This window comes from Capricornis sumatraensis, chromosome 14 (assembly GCF_032405125.1).
Source record: "Capricornis sumatraensis isolate serow.1 chromosome 14, serow.2, whole genome shotgun sequence".
Taxonomy (NCBI): domain Eukaryota; kingdom Metazoa; phylum Chordata; class Mammalia; order Artiodactyla; family Bovidae; genus Capricornis; species Capricornis sumatraensis.
This window is the reverse complement of record NC_091082.1, coordinates 66966592-66985052: the sequence shown is the minus strand read 5'-3', so window position 1 is coordinate 66985052 and position 18461 is coordinate 66966592. Positions and strand designations below refer to the sequence as shown.

Sequence of the window (18461 nt, the reverse complement as noted above, 5' to 3'; positions counted from 1 at the left end):
AGGGAAAAGACAGCCTCTTCAATAAATGGTGTTGGGAAAACTGAACAGCCACATGTACAAGATTCAAACTGGACTACTTTCTCACACTATATGCAAAAATAAACTAAAAATGGATTAAAAACCTAAATGTAAGACCTAAGATCATAAAATTTCTAGAATAAAACGTGGGCAGTATGCTTTTTAACACCGCTGTTAGCAGTATTTGTTGGACTTGTTGCCTTAGGTGAAATAAGCAAAAGCAAAAATAAAGAAATGGAACTACATTAAACTAAAAAGCATTTATACAGCAAAGGGTATATAATCACATACAATTTTACACATATAAATTTAATAGCCAATTTAAATACTGACTGCTACCGTACACAGATATTATTTATCAATATTTAAAATTCGATCTGAGAAACAGACCCAAAGACTTAGAGAACACACTTATGGTTACCAGGGGGAAAGGGCATGGTAGATTGGGAGTCTGGGATTGACACGTTCACACTGCTATATTTAAAATAGATAACCCACAAGGACCTACAGTATAGCACAGGGAACTAAACTCAATATTCTGCAATAAACTAAATAGGAAGAGAATTTGAAAAAGAATGGATACATGTATAATGAACCACTTTGCTAAATACATGACACTAACACAACATTGGTAATCAACTATGCTCCAATATAAAGCAAAAATTTTAAAAATTAATGTGAAAAAATAAAAATTCTATTATTTGAAAAATGGAAGGATATGTTTCTTGCAATATTAAATCTTCATTACTCTTTTTCCCTTTTCTCAATATTATCATTACCATCCTATATCTAGAAGAGTCTAGCATCTTTAAAATACTTCGTAAGTTATCTGCTGCTGCTAAGTCGGTTCAGTCGTGTCCGACTCTGTGCGACCCCATAGACGGCAGGCCACCAGGCTCCGCATCCCTGGGATTCTCCAGGCAAGAACACTGGAGTGGGTTGCCATTTCCCTCTCCAGTGCATGAGAGTGAGAAGTGAAAGTGAAGTCGCTCAGTCATGTCCGACTCATAAGTTATCTAGATACTCCTAATAGTGAATGTCTTGGGAATAAAAAGAGAGTCGTCATCATTTTATACACAAAATCAGATCTCAGGTTAATTTAATAAACAGTCAAAGCTAAGATCTGAATAATCAATATCCTCTATAATTTTGATTAAATGAGTTATCCTTTCCAATAATTTCATTAATGTCTTAGAGAGTATATTCTATCTTTTAATATTCATTTTCTTCAAAATTTCCTCAAATTTTTATCACACGGGTCAATAAACAGGAAAACATTAGTGCAAGGTTAGTTTTTCCTCAAGGTTTTTCCAATTTAGTTTCCCTCCTTTTTGGTGGTGTTATTTTAGATCTTCTGTTCAACTTTATTTACACAAACGTGAAAACTATGCATTAACTAACACTGACTCTCAAAGACTTAATATTTTTTCCTATGCTTGATAACATGTATCAAAGGCATCCTATGTGAAATTGTAATTTTTAAGTACACTTACCAGATATTTCCAGGTTTTGAGGACTCCATGATAATGAAACAAATTTAATGTCACAAGCACAGTTTTTTAAAAAAAATCCAGAGATTTTGTAAGTAAGATCATGGGGTACTTTTAAGATTTTATCACAATGTAATAAAACAAAGGCATGAAGATCTCTGCAGCTTTGAGTTACTAGATATTTGGTTTTAAATATGTCGGTTCAATTTCATTTTTGAGAACTGAGAAAAGGTGCTGTAATGAGTGTTTGCACTTTCTAATCAAACCAGCTTCATGATCACACTTCTGATGTTACCTACAAGCAAGATTCTTGCTCATTTCAGGCTCTGACTTTGCTCTGCCCACTTGAGCATCAAAGCATTAACCTTACTGGAATGTCAAAGAAGTGCAACAACCAGACTGGACAAGGTTCTCAAATCATCTTTGTGCAATCCCCAGCCAGGCAGCAGAGACACATTTTCTTCTATACATCTATGCATCACAAAAATGTTGCCTACAGTTCAGCTTTCACTTTCTCCCATTTAATAATGTTCTTAAAAGGTATCCAATGCCTTTTTAAAAAGCTGAATTCATATAGGTTATATTTACATTGAAAATGAATATTTACCAATTCATGTGGTCAACTGATATACCTTGCTGTATTGTTTTTATGTAAAGACTCTACCATCTGAAGAAGTGATTTGCTTTTGAAAATTCAGCAAATTGTGCTTTTGCATGGTTTGAAAAATCTTTTTTTCTGATGAATAAGTTAAAATCTGGATACTGTCACCAGGGGAAAGTAGCTTTTTTCTTGGTTTACTAAATTTGGAAATGGGTACTTAAATATCTCACTTTCAAGAGAAAAGAATTTGCTGCATCAAAATATTGTGTCAAATGCCATGGTAAATATAAATTTCATGTGTCTAGGGTAAGCCCCTGAATGCAAGAGACTGGGAACTAGTGATGAGAAGGACACTCTATGCTTATCTATTCCCCACCTGCCTCCGCACACACACTTTCTTCTTCTGAGTTCTTAACATTTATTGATGCTAATGCTAAGTCACTTCAGTCGTGTCTGACTCTGTGCGACCCCATAGACGGCAGCCCACCAGGCTCCCCCATCCTTGGGATTCTCCAGGCAAGAACACTGGAATGGGTTGCCATTTCCTTCTCCAATGCATGAAAGTGAAAGTGAAGTCGCTCAGTCGTGTTTGACTCTTCACGACCCCATGGACTGCAGCCTACCAGGCTCCTCCATCCATGGGATTTTCTAGGCAAGAGTACTTTAGATTCCTCAAAACTGTGCATTTGGTCATGCTGAACTATGTGAGAGGCAGAAACACAGGCCTTCCCATCTTTTCTGCATTCGAGTTTCTTTACCAGTTTGAAATCTCCATAGTACAGTAAATTGGTAGCCACTAACGAAAGTTCTTCACAGCTACTTTACAATCATAGAGCTCTCTTCTGTTACACATTCTCTGAGGTAGAATAAAAGGTGCGTGTTTTTCATGAGTGGCTAATTCTTCATAGCTGACTGCCTCACACCTGAAAGCAAAATGCATGCCAGGGATTCACATCCGCAAAAACTGATCTGTCCTCCCTGGAGTTACTCTGCTGGAGAGGAAGAAAGAGAGAGCTTGCAAAGGAAAGAACCCTGCCAGAACAGAAGGGCTTCCTGACACACCTGACTCACTCACTTGCAAACAAACTTCTTGTCTTTTCATTCTTCTTCTCTGGTCCGTCCTTTACTCATGTTTCCTCATCTTCCTAACCTCTAAATGTTCCCGAGCTTAGTCTTTAACTTTTCCTTTCTACCTAAATACCCTTCCCTGATGATATCATTCAATCTCACGGCTTCAGACACCATCTATTTGCTAAAAGCTTGTGACCTGTATCTCCAGTCTGCACTCTTCCCTTAATTCCCAGACTCACATATTACTACTTGTGTATCTAATAAGATCCTCAGACTTAAGATGTCCAAACTGAGCTCCTAGTCAGTCCCACTTTCAAACTTGTTCCTCCCAGACTTAAAAAAATGACACCTTCATTCTTCTGGCTGCTCTACCCAAGTTCTTCACTCTTCCGTTTCTCACTTCTCACATCCAACCCAATGAGCAAACTGGCTTGTTGGCTACAGCTTCAAATATAATCTGGTCACTTCTCAGCCCTTCTGCTACTACCATTATGGCCCAAGTGCTTTCAGTTCTGTTCTAGATTATTGCAGTAGCATACTAATTGGTTTCTAAATTTCCATTCTTGCTTCCCTAGTCTCAATATTGAAGTCTACAGCTTCCCTCTCCCAGAGTAAAAGCCAAAGCTCCCTCAATTACCTATAAGACCTTTATGATCTGCTTGCCAAAGAGCTCAATGCTGTCATCTCCAACTACATCTCCAAACCACACACAATCTACCACAATAAAAGCATACACTGTGAACAGTCATCAATAATCTATCTTCCTAAAAGAATTTTCTAAAGGCAGAGATCTTATCTTGTACCTCTTTTCATTCTTAGGGACTGGCATAAAAAAAAATACATATGTATACATATATCTGTGTGTGTATATATATATATATATATAGAGAGAGAGAGAGAGAGAGAGATACAGCAATTACTCAATTAAATATCTGACAGTAGGAAATTCTGCCTCAAGACAAATCACTGGGAAGTAAAAATAGAACAAAAGAATAATTATCTAATTCAACATTAGACTGGCATGAAAGGAAGAAAGGCTCTAAAAGAATCTTTCCCTCTCTAAAATTTATGAGTGATAACTCCCAGTGCTGAATTTAGGAAATTCACTTCAAAAATGATGATGGACAAGCATGAATCAAGATGGCTGCCAAATCTGTTTTCAAGAACAGAAGGTAGAGGGCTGGCTCTGGACTACACATCTTAGTCACTTCATCTTAGTTTGTCTTTGGGACCTGTACCTGGAATGTTGGCCATAAATTTAACAATGTACTATATATTCCCTTTCTATAAAATCACAATAATCACTCAAACTATAATTGCACTTCCTCAAAATCAACTGATTTTTGTGGATCAAACCAGAATAGTCAGAGAATCCTAGAGAAGGTGAGAAAGAGTCATCAACCTAACATTACAAATAATGACAGCAAAGGAGTTGAAAGAAGGCAACTCTGAGCTAGTCCAGTTCACACAAAACTCATATATGAAATACAAACAGGCTATAAAATGGTCACACCCAGACAGGTCTGTAATATAACTTAAGCCCACACCTGAACTGGTTTCAACACATTTTAAAGAAGGACAAATGGAAACAGGATCAGAGGAAAATTTGATTCTTCCAAGCAGGACCCCTTGAAGAATTGTTTGCTAACCTGACTAATGTCTAGAAAAGCAATAAATGTCACAGGATAAAAAGGGAACCAAAGGATTCAAATTCTGACAAAGCTCCATTTAGAAAGTGAAAAGATATGAAGAAAAAGGCAAAAACAAACAAACAAACAAATCTTGATTTTTAAAAGCTACAACCAAATCACAGAATTATCCATACTAACAAAACAAGAGACAATAAATGATTGTTTTACCTACCTACGAAGTATCTATGACTAAATGTCTAGGTGCACTAAACGAACGCTACTACTACAATGTAAAAACGCCAAAACAACTCCTATGTTTCAAATTCTTTCATTATTTCATTTAGCATTCTTATATTCCCTTAAGATTACCTGACTATTTTAATTATCTAAATATCCACTGTTAGGTATGCAAGGCCAAACAGATTCATTTGGTGAGAAACAGAGAAAGAACTGCTTTGATACTGACATTACTTCCTTTAGTATGTAACAACTCAAGTGGGGTTTTTTGATGTCTCCCTTGTGTCAGCCACTCTAAATACAAGCCTGAAAATAACTTCCACGGGCCATATAAAATTGGCTCAGGTAAATTAGCCTAATCCGACTTTACACTATGTAAGACAACACCAGTAGTTATGTGCACAGGACACAAGCCATTCAATACTAAGTTTTCAACCAAAACTGACTCCCTAGTGCCTCAACAGGACCATCTAACACTCTCTAAAAATTTAAAGTCAAGCAGTAAAACCAGAAACACATCAATCGACATGCCTAGGATTTTTCTACAACCACACTAGTGCTCAGATAAATTTTATCTCTGTAAAACAACTTTGCTATCGCTTGGTTATAAAGAATAAAACTTTCTAATGACCTCTGACTATATTTTAAAGTACTTACTTAACAGTAAATGCAAGATGTTTTCTTTTATTGTAACACTCTCAATAACAAGTCCATAAATTACTGGATAAAAATTAGTAATTTCTTTCCTTTTACATAGCAGCTTACCCAGTTTAGCGGCGCCCTCTGGTGGGTATTCAGGAAACTGACCCTCGGAAGGAACACTGACAGTTCTCCGCAGGCATCGCCCTTTGGTGGAATCTGCCTGCTGCTCTTGTCCTCCCTCCACAGGTATCTAGTAAACCAAAAAAGAGATGAAGCTTAATTGTGCCATGAGTACCTTCTGACTGAATAACATTTTTAGGTGATAAAGGTAGGAGTATGCCATCATCAGAGCAAAACAGAAGAAATGGAGAAATAAAGTCTACACAATGGTTAAAGTATTACTAACTCCTTTCAGGAAGCTTTTCTTTAAAAAAGAAAACTGAAAGATCAGGAAAGGTGAGTATGTAAATGAGCTTTCATGAAGTCTGTTCAAATCACATCCAGGTGTGTATCTGTTTGAGGAGCTTGGAACCAAAAACAAGACACCCACACAAGTTAAGATTCTTTCACATCAGAAACCTGTGCACAAGTTCCAATTCTGTCCACCATTCAGTAAGGTAATGGAAATACACCCAGCCAGAAAGATTTCGGTCCAAAATTCTTGTAAAAGAAGGTTTTGTTAGACAAAAGTCGTAAAATCACCCAAATTTTCTCCAATTTTAGAAGTAGGCACTTAGAGATAGTTAATACAATACTATCTATACATGTTTTTAGTCAAAACATACAGATACATGCATAAAACGGCATATATTCTTCCACAAGTGAGACTAGTTTTTGAAATCCTGAAAAATATTTTTTTCTGGAATAATTTTTTTTTCTGATTGTACACGTGGAATGAGAACTAAAAATGGTATAAACGATGCCTGATGCCATTAACTGTTTTACAATTTACACACCGGTAATCATTCTGAATTAATGAGATGGCTCTAAGTTCCTTTTTCTTCCCCCAGTTTTGGTAATTGCAAAAGACCAAATCATCTTACTTTGGGAGAAGGGCAAAAACTTTTCACAATGAGATTTTATTAGTAACCTCTATCGGAATTAAGAATAGTGTTCATAACATCTTAAATAGTTTGGCAAACTATGTCAGGAATTATGGTACCAAGGCCTCAGAATCATGCCCCTGCCCCTCACTCAAATGGGCACTAACTGCCCTTATCTGAGTTTCAGGCTCAATCACAAAAAGAGGAAGTTACAGAGAGAAAAACAAGAACTGGCTAGGGCCAAGTAGGCCCAAGATGGCGGAAGACCTGATCTCCAGTGGACTTTGATCTTCATTATACGTTCACTGTTAACATATTAGCATGCTAAATGACACACCCACGAGTGCCATGACAACTGGCAATTGCCGTGACAACTGGAAAAGTCCACATAAGGACTGAAAAGGGGTGCCCCTCAGTCCTGTGTACAAACCACACCCTTGTCCTCAGACAGCTCATGAATATCCTCCTTCTCTATGAAATTCTGTCCTTTTTACCTCAGCCCTTCTATATAAATGGTGTCTCCACCTGAATGAGGCTGAGAAGCTGATTTGCGAACTAAATTCTTACAAGTCTCTATTTCTTTGGTCACTGAATAAACTATGCGCCATTCTATTCTCAGCACCAGTTTCGCTATTATTGGTTGTGTGAATCTGAGTGGAAAAAAGAACCTCCTCGACCTAGACCCCTCGGCCTAGATTAGGGCCCCGGTGTGGGGGCAGGCAGCCAATTCGGCAACAATTAATCATAGTCTCTAATTCTTATGGCTCCAATATAGACATTTTTAAACAAATTTCAATAATGACTAGCATTAGGTTCCTACCATGCACGAAGCTAAGGATTTACACGTGTGCCATTATGAGGGAGCTATTATTATTATCCCCTTTCTACAGATGAGGAATAATTTATTTCTCCAGGTGATTACTATGGGCACATCAATTGATCCAGCAAAACTGGGACAGATACTAGCTTAAGTGTATCTGCTTCCTGGTTTGCCTCAGTAATTCAAGTCCTATGACTGGGTCAAGGGGACGATACCAAAGGAGGTTTTCTCTGCATTACTGAGAGTCTGAAGAGCAAAATTCTCATGTCTTCATAAGGACTGAAAATTTTCACACTTCATAAGACTAAAAATTCCCCGTTTCTTCACTGCCATAACTACAGTTACTGCTAGTGGAATTAAGAAAAGTAAAATTCTAAAACATAATGGGATATCAAATAATAGCATCAGTAAAGACATTAACTCTTCCAAAAGCTCTGTAATAGAAAACTTTACGAACAGTAATCTAAGTCATCTGACCCTTTCAGGATGGAAATGATATCTACTTAAATAATTAAAAGAGTAGCGCCCAGAGGTTAAAATAACCCCCTCCTAGTAGGGAAGGTAAAAATGTATCCTCTACCTGCCTTAGGACAGAATGGAGGTAAATTTGGGGGGGGGGGGGGGGAAGCAGTTTGGATTTTTGAACAAACAGATGAACCTGAATAAACAAACATAACTATTTTTGCAATAGTTCCCCCCAAATGCCTACGAATGAAGACCTAAGCCACAGAGAAAAAAGGAGTTATTTTTTATATTTTAGGAGGGAATGACCTACAATCCTTTCTGTGGAAATTCATAAAGGTCATAACCAGGAAAAAGAAAGACATGGTTTCCATTATCACATACTTTACCTGTATCATATCTAAGAAGAGAATAAATAAAATATATCAAGCATCTTATTTGGGCCTAAATGTCACTCACAATTAAATTCTCAAAGTTTCAATGCAGACTTTTTTTTTCACAGTTGAAACTTAAAATATGATGAATGATTTTATTCACAGAATCACTCTTAAGTTTAGGGCATTTTATTTCTGACTCAATATAAGGGAGAATAGTGTTTACTTTTATTCTAAATGTGTTTCTTAAGAATTATTTCCTTTTACAACACCATTGATTTGCTTCTTACATAAATTATCCTTTTAAAGATATTGACCTGCTTCTTAAAAGTTAGAGGTATAATATTTCAAGTATCTTCAAATGAACTAAGCAAAAGTTTTACAAATGTCAGCCATACAGCCAAAGAAAATTAGTTTTAAAAAAGACAGCTTAAAAAAAACAATTTCTTACATTCCAATTGTCCTAATTTAGGTTCACATTTACTTGTATACCGAATTACTCTAAAAATTGTGTATCTTTCAGGTTATACGACATGAGAGAAATTTTTATCTTTCTTTCAACCTTTTTTGGCTTATATTGTGCATCTTCTGACATTTCTTTTTCTTCAAGGAGAGTGGTGACCACCACTGTCTTTGGCTGCCTATTATCCAATGTTTGAAAAATAGCTGCTATGTGTATTTCTTGGTCCAGTCTTGTGTTGTTTGCAATGGGAGGGCTAGTTTTGTACCAGTTACTCCATCATAGCTGGTGCCAAAAGCCTCCAATTCTCTTATCCAAACTACTAGTATGGTCTCTTTGTTGGTGATATTCTGCCCCTTAAATCTATTCTGTATGTGGGTTAACAGAGTATTTCAAAAATGCAATTGGAACCATGTCATTCTGAGCCTTAACGGCCTTCAGTTGCTCTCCTTTGCAGTGATTTTCAAAGAAGAGATGGTATGCTCGCTCTTATGTGGATGTGACAAGGAGGGCACCTCTCTGCTTCAGTTCAGTTCAGTCACTCAGTCGTGTCCGACTCTTTGCGACCCCACGGACTGCAGCACGCCACGTCTCCCTGTCCATCACCAACTCCCGGAGTTTACTCAGACTCGTGTCCACTGAGTTGGTGATGCCATCCAACCATCTTATCCTCTGTCATCCCCTGCTCCTCCTGCCCTCAATCTTTCCCAGCATCAGGGTCTTTTCAAATGAGTCAGTTCTTCGCATCTCTGCTTCAATCACACTCTAATCTGGAGTTTACCTGCTGTACAGGGCTTCTATGTAAGCTTTTCTACAATGAAAGGGTTGTTCTGCTAAAAGTATCTTAAAACTACTATCTTACAGAGTAAGTACAAGGTTCCTGATATAGTATACCAGGTTTTCCACAATCTGGCCACTGTTTGGGTATCCAGCTTCGCACTTTACATTCTAGGAACACCAAGTTGCTTGCGTTTCCCTAACATATTCCCTATGTTGTAGTTCAGTGCCTTTGCTGAGTTTGTTGTCTCAGCCTGAAAGATTTTTTTCTCTGTTTCTTCTCTATTCCATACCTGCCAGGTCAACTCTGATCCACCCTGAGACCTAGAACAGGCATTGCCTCTTCAGGAACCTTCCCTTCTATCAATCCCCTAAGGGCAGGTTAGGGCATATCTCCTGAGATTTCTCCAATAACAGATCTTTCTCTGCCACTATACTTATCCATGGGATCATAATTATTCATCTGTGCAACTGATTCTGCATAAGTTAACAGCTTTACTTACCAGTAGATTCTCAAACCTTAAAATAGTTACAACTCACAAATGAATATATGAATATTTGATAGGTAGATATGGGGGCCATTTTAGGCAAACGAAAAAATATAACATCAGCCAAGAAGTTGGTAAATATACTATTTTTTTTACTTTTGGAACCTCGAGATAGTCAATTTAGCTAGAGCCTCTTAAGGTGGAGAAGTGGGAGAGAATACCAAAATATATTATAACCACATGGGAGGGCTTTAATACCAGGCCATGAATAATTCAGGAAGCACTGGGAAACCATTCAAGATTTTAGATCAGAGGAATAGTGGTCTCTTAATTGGTCTGTCTCCTTCCTATCTTTCCCTCTTCTAATACATCCCACAGATTAATATTCATAACACATAACTCTGACCCCCTTCCTTTCTTAAGCTTCCTTTGGTAATTGGCCATTGCCAACAGCATCTTAATAACAACAGACTATAGTCCTTTAGAATAAATAGATTTCTTTCTTTTATTCTATCCAGTTTACTTGTGCTATTTATCAAATGCCATTTTAAAATTATTTATCCTATTCCCACAACTAAATTTGGTACTGGAGAGAGAGGAAAGAATTGTGTCTTATTCTCTGTAACTCTGAACAGTAAATTCACATACAGGGGTACATTATGTATCTGTTGAATAACTTAAAAGCAGCTCTGAATGAAATATGCCATGGGTAGTTTACTCGAAGATAAATAACACTTGATTTTAGTTATTTGCACAAAGTTTAACTGCTATTTTCATCAATATATCTGAGTGTAAATACTGCTTTCTGAAAGGAAGAAAAATATTTTTAAAATATTTTGAAATTGCATTATTACTACTTTGAAGCCTTTACACTAGCATCCCAGCTTTTAAAATTCCAGATACAGAAAGCAGAGTTTGAATGAAGGAAAAAGGAGCCATTCTTACTGGCTTGTTACTGCCAAAAGAAAGAAACTCAGAAATTCAGCTTTCTTTTGTACTTTTGTGCTGGTTGCACTCCGGGGGCTGGGGGTGGGGTCATGATTGTCTTCTCTACCTTTTCCCTCAGCTCCTTAATCTCTGGTTTACTTTACTTGGTCTTATCTCTTGCAAGCAAAATGGAATTCAAATGGCCTCCTATGTCTTCTTTGAACCATGCTGGTGCCAAGCCAGCTGGGGCCTATCCTGGCATCCAGGCAGGGAAGTGTATTTCATAACACATAAGCAATGTTTGTTTGGCACAATTTGCATGAAGCAATTTACCGAATCAGTGAATCATTTCTCAAGGTGATATTCCTGGCAGACTTCTCTCTCAGCATTCCGCCCAGGTCTATCCTGCTGCTGCCTTCCCAAGCTGGGAGCTTCGTGCATTCAGCATGCTTCCCACGGACATCCCTGCCCATCCTGTTTCCACTGAGCACAGTAAACGTGCAGAGTTAACAGAGAGCGTTAAGAGACCCCACACACTGAATACATGAGTGATACCAGACCAACAGAATCCGCCCACATTCCAACAGCGTCTGGCTAAGGATTCAGTTTAAACCCTTGCAGAACCCTCTTTCTTGATCTTATTAACACAGCGATAAACACCCCCATGATTAGGTAGTTGATTAAGGTTTAAAACTGCTTTTTAGGATAATTTTGGCAGGAAATTCCTTAAACTCCTTGTTTCAAGGAATTGTGAATTGTTAAACACAAAACTCCAAGGATAAGAGTTATATTCCTCATGATCGTGTGGGTGGAATATAAAAGAGTGACAGTGTATTCAGGTTCTTCCAATTAAAAAAAAAAAAGATTTCTAATCTTTTCCTACCATGAAATTAACAGAATATTAAATAAAATTCAAGTAGCAGGTATAAGTATGCCTTAACATTTTCTTATCCTAGAGACTTAATCCAGTTTTTCCTACTTAATAATGGTAGAACACACCTGTCTTAAGACATTAAACTGTTACTGTAAACTTGTCACCCCCTACCTGGTCTATTGCAGTAACATAACTCATCTATTTCCTTCCAATCCCTTTCACTCAATTTTCAACATGATCAACAGAGTTCCTTTTCTAAGAAGCAAATGTGATGTCATTGCCCTGTTAAATACCTTTCCATGATCCAAATCATTTCCAGAATAAAGTCTAAATTCCTTAGCATGGCCTTTAAAGAACTTTATTCTTCACCTCTTGCCTTGCAAATTATATTCCAAGAATTCTGAACATTTTGCAGTTTGCCAAAGAGATGTGAAATGTTTCTTGACTTTGCATCTTTATATGTACATGGAATATCCTTCCCATCTTTTCCTCCAAGTGAGCTTCTGTTTGTCCCTAAACACACGACTCAGTTGTAAACTTCTCCGTAAATCCTTTTTTTTTGCTATTCTCCACTTTAAACCATATAGTATCCAGGGCAATATCTTAGTTAATCTTTCCCTTGTGGTAATATTATAATCCTCTTAAAAAATTGCATTGAGGTAAAATTCATGTACCATAAAATTAACCATCGTAAAGTGAGTAATTCAGTAACATTTAGTATATTCATGACGGTGTGCAGCCACCACCTCTGTTCCTAGTTTCATATGGGTTTTAACTTTTAATTTATCTGAATGTGTTCCTAACAATACTGCATTTTTGCAACCACAATACTACACACATAATAGGTGCTCAATAAATAAAGATGGAATTTCACATTCAACAACAGAAAAGCATCTTATGGATTTTTTTCCACTTTTATTACCCAGTCTTAGAAAAAAAAACATGTTATTACACCTACTGTTGAGAGAAGACTTATCACATAAAAAAGAAAAGACAGAAGGTTCGGCTTCTTTCAAACTTAAATTTAAAAAAATGGATATTCAGGAATTAAAAGTTTATAATCTGGCTTTTTCAAAATTAATTCAACAAATATTTGTTGAGAATTTACGTATGTGTCAGGAACTGTTCTAAGCACTGAGGGGTGCCATACTGAACAAAACAGACAAAATCCCTGACTTAGGAAAGGGCAACCCACTCCAGTGTTCTTGCCTGGAGAATCCCAGGGACAGAGGAGCCTGGCAGGCTACAGTCCATGGGGTCACAAAGAGTCAGACACGACTGAGCAAAGAACGTTTTCAAAAGCTTATATAAAAGAGACAATAAGCATGATAAATTATATAGTATTTTAGAAGGTGGTAAATACCACAGGGGAAAAAAAATAAGATTCATGTAATTAGATCAGAATTTCTGAATGGAGATACAGGGAGGGATTGCAATTTTAAGTAATTTGGTCAGAGTAGCCATATCGAGCAAGTGATATACAAGCAAAGAGCTGGAGGAGGTGAGAAAGTGAGTCATGCAAATATCTGAGAGAAGGTCTCAAGGTAGGAACATGCCTGATGTGCTTAAAACAGGGACAAAGTCATATCCAAGTAAAGATGTATAATGGGCAGGTTGATATATGAGTCAAGAAAAGAGTTGTGTTGGCTTAAGACATACAATTAAGATCATCAGCTTTAGAGGGCTATTCGAAGTTATAAGATTGGATGAGATTCCTAAAGAAGTGAAGTTCACGGACTGAACTCCGTAGCACTCTCTTGTTGAGATCGGGAGAGCAGGAGAGAAATCTCCAAAGATGACCCAGAAGGAACTGCCAGAGAGACAGGGAGCAAACTAAGAGAGCAGGGTGTCATGGAAAGCAATGTGAAGAAAGTGGTGCTAAGAGAAGGAATGCGTGATCAACTGCATTAAATGCCACTAACTTAAAGATGAGGTAAGACAAGAAGTGAGAAGTGACCACTGAATTTAGCAATGTGGAGGTCACGAGTGAGCTAAACAAGCGTAATTTTCACAAAGCCGCAAAGGTCAGAGTGTAAAAGAAGTAGGTTTAAGAGAGAATGGGAAGAGAAGAATTAGAAACAAAGTGGCTAGAAGGTTTTAAATTTTTGCATGAAGAGGAGCAGAGAAAGTGATGGTAAATGGAGACAGAAGTGAGATTAATGCAGCCTTATTTTTTTCTTTTACAATGGGAGAAATAATAGCGAGCTGACGGCAACAATCTAGCAGAGAGCAAAGAGTTGAAGATGTAAAAGAAATAAGGGAGAACTGCCAGTGAAATATTCTTGAATAAGCAAGAATGGGCACAGGGAGGGGCTGACAGCTGGACCCTGGGTAATCCAACCACAGTGAAAAGAGGGAAATCAATGTATAAGGAAATAGTTGCTGGTGGATGTGTAGACATAGTAACAGAGTTCTCTCTTGAGTGCCTGAATTTTCTTAATGAAATAAGCAGCAAAATAGCAACTATAAGTGAGGGTAGAGAAACACAGAGGAGTCGGAATATATGAGGAAATGTAACAAAATCATCTCAGAAATCATTCTGGATTGTGCTACTCAAAGTATAGTCCAAGGTCCTATACTGTTCTGTTTTGTTGTACAAGTTGTTCGTTTAAACAATTTAACAACATAGAAATTAAGAAGAAGTGTGCTTTGTGTTACCAGTAGATTTATCTCATTTTATAGCACACTCTATAAACGTGTACAATTTTTGTAATTCTATTTCTTCTTTTCTTATTATGACTATTATTGGACTGCAATTTCATTTTTTTGTTAAATCTAATAAAAAGTTTGGACTTAGACTTTTGTCTTTTTAAAACTTCATTTTGCTTCACAATTCATATTATTGTGTTTTTTTATTCATGACGAGATAGGGAAAAAATTGGTTCCTCACCACGCACAGATTGAGAAGGACAAGTCCAGGAGAGTTGGACGGTAATTAGACTAGGAAATGTTTTGTGATTGCCAGGGAACATTAGAGGCTCACATGAGGTTTGCAGCCATTAGTTAAAGACTATCAGTGAAGTGGAGTGATTCTCTCCAGACACATTATGCTGTGTGGAAGCAGAGCAGGACAGATGAGCAGCAGGATTTAACTGACCTATCACATTGCCAAGTGAATATGAGATGATGCAAAAGGGGGTGGGGGCAGCAAGGAAATAGTATGCAAAGCTTAAAGTAAGTGATCATGGAATTCAAGCTGGATGAAGAGGGAAGAGAGGGTAATAGAGGTATGAGGGACAGAAAAGTGACAAGATCAATGACCCATAAGTCCCGAAAGGATTGAAAAACTGTTGGCAAAGAGGATGAGCTAGAAAGACTGCAGGTGATGGTCAAATAGTAAGACACGCACAGTTGAGAACGTGAAGAAGCTGTAGCAATGAGGTGAAAAGATTCTTGGAGGAGAGGAGTTTGGGAAACTTAGAGCCAGTGTGTTGAAGGGATCATCTCTGCAGACACTGGAATCCTCACAAGTGAAGGCAGCAGTAGTGCTGGAGATAATGATGATGAGTCAGCAGCTAAAATCAATAAGAAATGAGGAGAAATGACGGTGTGGGGTGGGGCTAGAAGATGACTATAACATAAGACTCCGAGTTTGGACTTTATAGGGGAAAAGAGGGTGAAAAGACAGGAAGCAGCCATGAAAGGAGAAGGATGCCTACCACAGGCAGCCTGGTAGGAAGGCCCTGAGGGGAAAACAGCATTCACTTGACAGGGCCTCACACAAGGCAGTGTCCTCAGAAAGCTACAAGTTCTCGGGAGATCTAGAATCAAGGAACTCCTTCAGAGAAGGGGTAAAAGAAAGAGCTGATCCGACTGATGACAGACTCTGAGTTGCAGAGGGCGTAGTGAAAGGGTTTCAAGAGGCGGGAAAGGATGAGGGGAAGGCAGAGACAGAAAGGGGGTATACAGAGTCACATGGAGAGTGGAAGACAAGGGTGCCCCGGATGTCTAGGGCTACTCGCGATGGCTAGCATGCTGATGTCTGGCAGAAACCAGTACAATACGGTAGCACAGTTATCCTTCAATCAAAAATAAGCAAATTTTTTTTTAAAGGGATAAAGTATGTAAGAAATCATTTTAGATATCATCATTCCTCATGGACAGTTATTTTGTGGGACTAAAGGGGGTCCAAGCCTGGATTACTCAATTGATCAGTAATATTTAATCCATGGGTTACATCATGGTTCTCTCTAAGGCACGCTCCTGACCTTGTGCTATGTATCTTTAGGCTATTTGGTTCCTTACATTACTAAATTGAAGTAGATAAGGGCAAAAAGATGGTAAATGATACGTTCATATAACTCCATACTAATAGCTCTGATAAAAGACTGCTGACCGAGTAGATTGGTTTAAATGGGCATTCTGAATTATCTGTTTATTCAGATTGGATAATTAGAAATATTCTATACTAATATGTACCCTACCAATTTTGATTATGTAGCTACTTAATAGAAACAAAACAACAGGTACTATCCTATTCCAGAAAGGGCTGACCTTTATTGAATTATTTTAATAAAATCAAACTTCATTATATGACAATACTGGAAAAGGGTCACAGGTAGGGAAATGGTAACAAAAGTAAGGGACATTTTCCAATGACTAGAGAAAAAGAATAACTAAGCTCATAGAGGGCACATTAGCCAGGCCCTTGCAAGTAAGTACCGCCTATGAAAAGATGAAAATCGAAATTGCTTTATTGGTGTGACCTTGCCTTTACGATGTTAAAGAATGCTGAGTACAAGAGATGAGAAAGAAAAGGTACAGAGGAGGAGGAGAGAGAGAAGAGAAAAGCCTAGAGGGATCCACAGGTAAGAATTAAGAAATGTATTTTTTGTGCTTTGCTTCAACTGAATTCACTTTTCTGGAGGGATGACTTATGGAACTAATATTCTACTTAACGGCTTTCTAATCATTTACATATGTTTTTGGCAATTAATCTTTCTCCTTCACTGAATGAGATCCCTTCTTCTCTTTTCCTCCCCATTATCCCTCTTCTTGGTCAAGATCATACTCATCATTTTTTTATGCTGTGGAGGTTGGGAGCAAGATGGTTTTCTGGCCCTACCAAGTCAACCATCTGATAAATCACCAAGAGGCAAACAAATTATTGGATGTGGAAGAATTTGTACACTGTAACAGTTTGAGGAATAAAGTAATAATGGTATATACATAAGTTCAAGGGTTTTTTTACTTAGAAGCACAGAAAATTTACCTAGAACTCAGTGTCTGTACTTAGTACATTCTGTCTCTCCAGATCTATTCTTTGCCCTTCTCTCCCTTGCTGTGCTTTATGAAACAGATTTCTGGAACACATCAAAAGCAATCTTTTCCTTTGGCTTTAAGTTAGGTTTGGCCAGTAGGTAACTGGCAAGAAATCAGCAAGCAGGAAAAGAGAGCAGGCGTGTTTGTTCTCTAGTGTTTCCTCCCTGCTGGCCATTTCTGTGTTGGTAGAAGTTGTGTTTTCTTCTGTACAGCCATAGCTACTGCTATTGGCCCTCGTGTGCAACTACAGTTCTCTGGGTTCCAGAAAAACTGCTCCTTTCCCTTGCCCTGAAGGTCCAGGGTGATAACTGCTTTAATGTATACTTTATCACCCTCTGGTGGGTCCCTTTTGCTGCCATACCTCTGTATACTCCCTTCATTAAACTTCTTTCAATTAATTTGCTGACTGCGCCATTAGCTACTTATAAGAAGCGAGATTAATATAATTTCTAATAGCTGTGCTGGGCTTAGTTGCTCAGTCATGTCTGACTCTGGGTGACCCTGTGGACTGTAGCCCACCAGGCTCCTCTGTCCACCGGGATTCTCCAGGCAAGAATGGAATGGGCTGCCATGCTTTCCTCCAGGGGATCTTCCGAACTCAGGGATTGAACCCAGGTTTCCCGCAGGTGGATTCTTTACCATCTGAGCCACCAGGGAAGCCCTTCTAATAGCTGCTGCTGCTGCTGCTCAGTCGCTTCAGTCATCTCCGACTCTGTGCGACCCCATAGACAGCAGCCCACCAGGCTCCGCCGTAGATTGATATAATTTCAGGGCCAGGTCTACACAATCCAACTCATTCTCACTCCAAATTACTCAGCTCAATATCTCTTTCACCATCCTGTAGTGAATATCCAGCCCGGTCTTGTTGAAGTCACTGCTTCGTGACAATCACGTATTCATCAAGACAACACTGGCAGCGCTTTGGAACCACTTACGAGTCTCCATTCATAAAGCCTCCATGTTCATAAGTGTAACTCATCAGGATGCAAATTTAAAACTAGATTATTTTAGGAATTTGGTCAGAAAAGGGAAGCAGCTTTTCTCAGTAACATCCAACCTCACCTCCTTCTCCTTGTTGAGCAACACCAGCTGGCTGTCTGTGAGGATGCAGTACTTCCGCTCCCATGTGGTCGTGTCGGTGTAGGGTGACTGGCCACAAGACAGACGGTGGGTAGGTGGCCCTTTCACATCTGTGTGACAGACACAAAACAAAAGGGACAGATCACTACCATGCTTCGTAAATTCACATTTCAAATGGAAGATGCTTCAAAATCAAGGAAGATG

General features: G+C 38.3%; 1 protein-coding gene across 2 annotated transcripts in view; it reads right to left on the bottom strand.

Moving 5' to 3' along the window:
- RASAL2 (RAS protein activator like 2) overlaps nt 1-18461 on the bottom strand; it is a 386680-nt gene that overhangs the window by 171064 nt on the left and 197155 nt on the right. For both annotated transcript variants that reach the window (XM_068986041.1, XM_068986042.1), the window contains exons 2-3: nt 18240-18367; nt 5814-5940 (exon numbers count right to left, since the gene is read on the bottom strand). In XM_068986041.1, coding sequence (XP_068842142.1) covers nt 5814-5940; nt 18240-18367 — 255 coding nt within the window. The remainder of the gene's footprint in view (nt 1-5813; nt 5941-18239; nt 18368-18461) is intronic.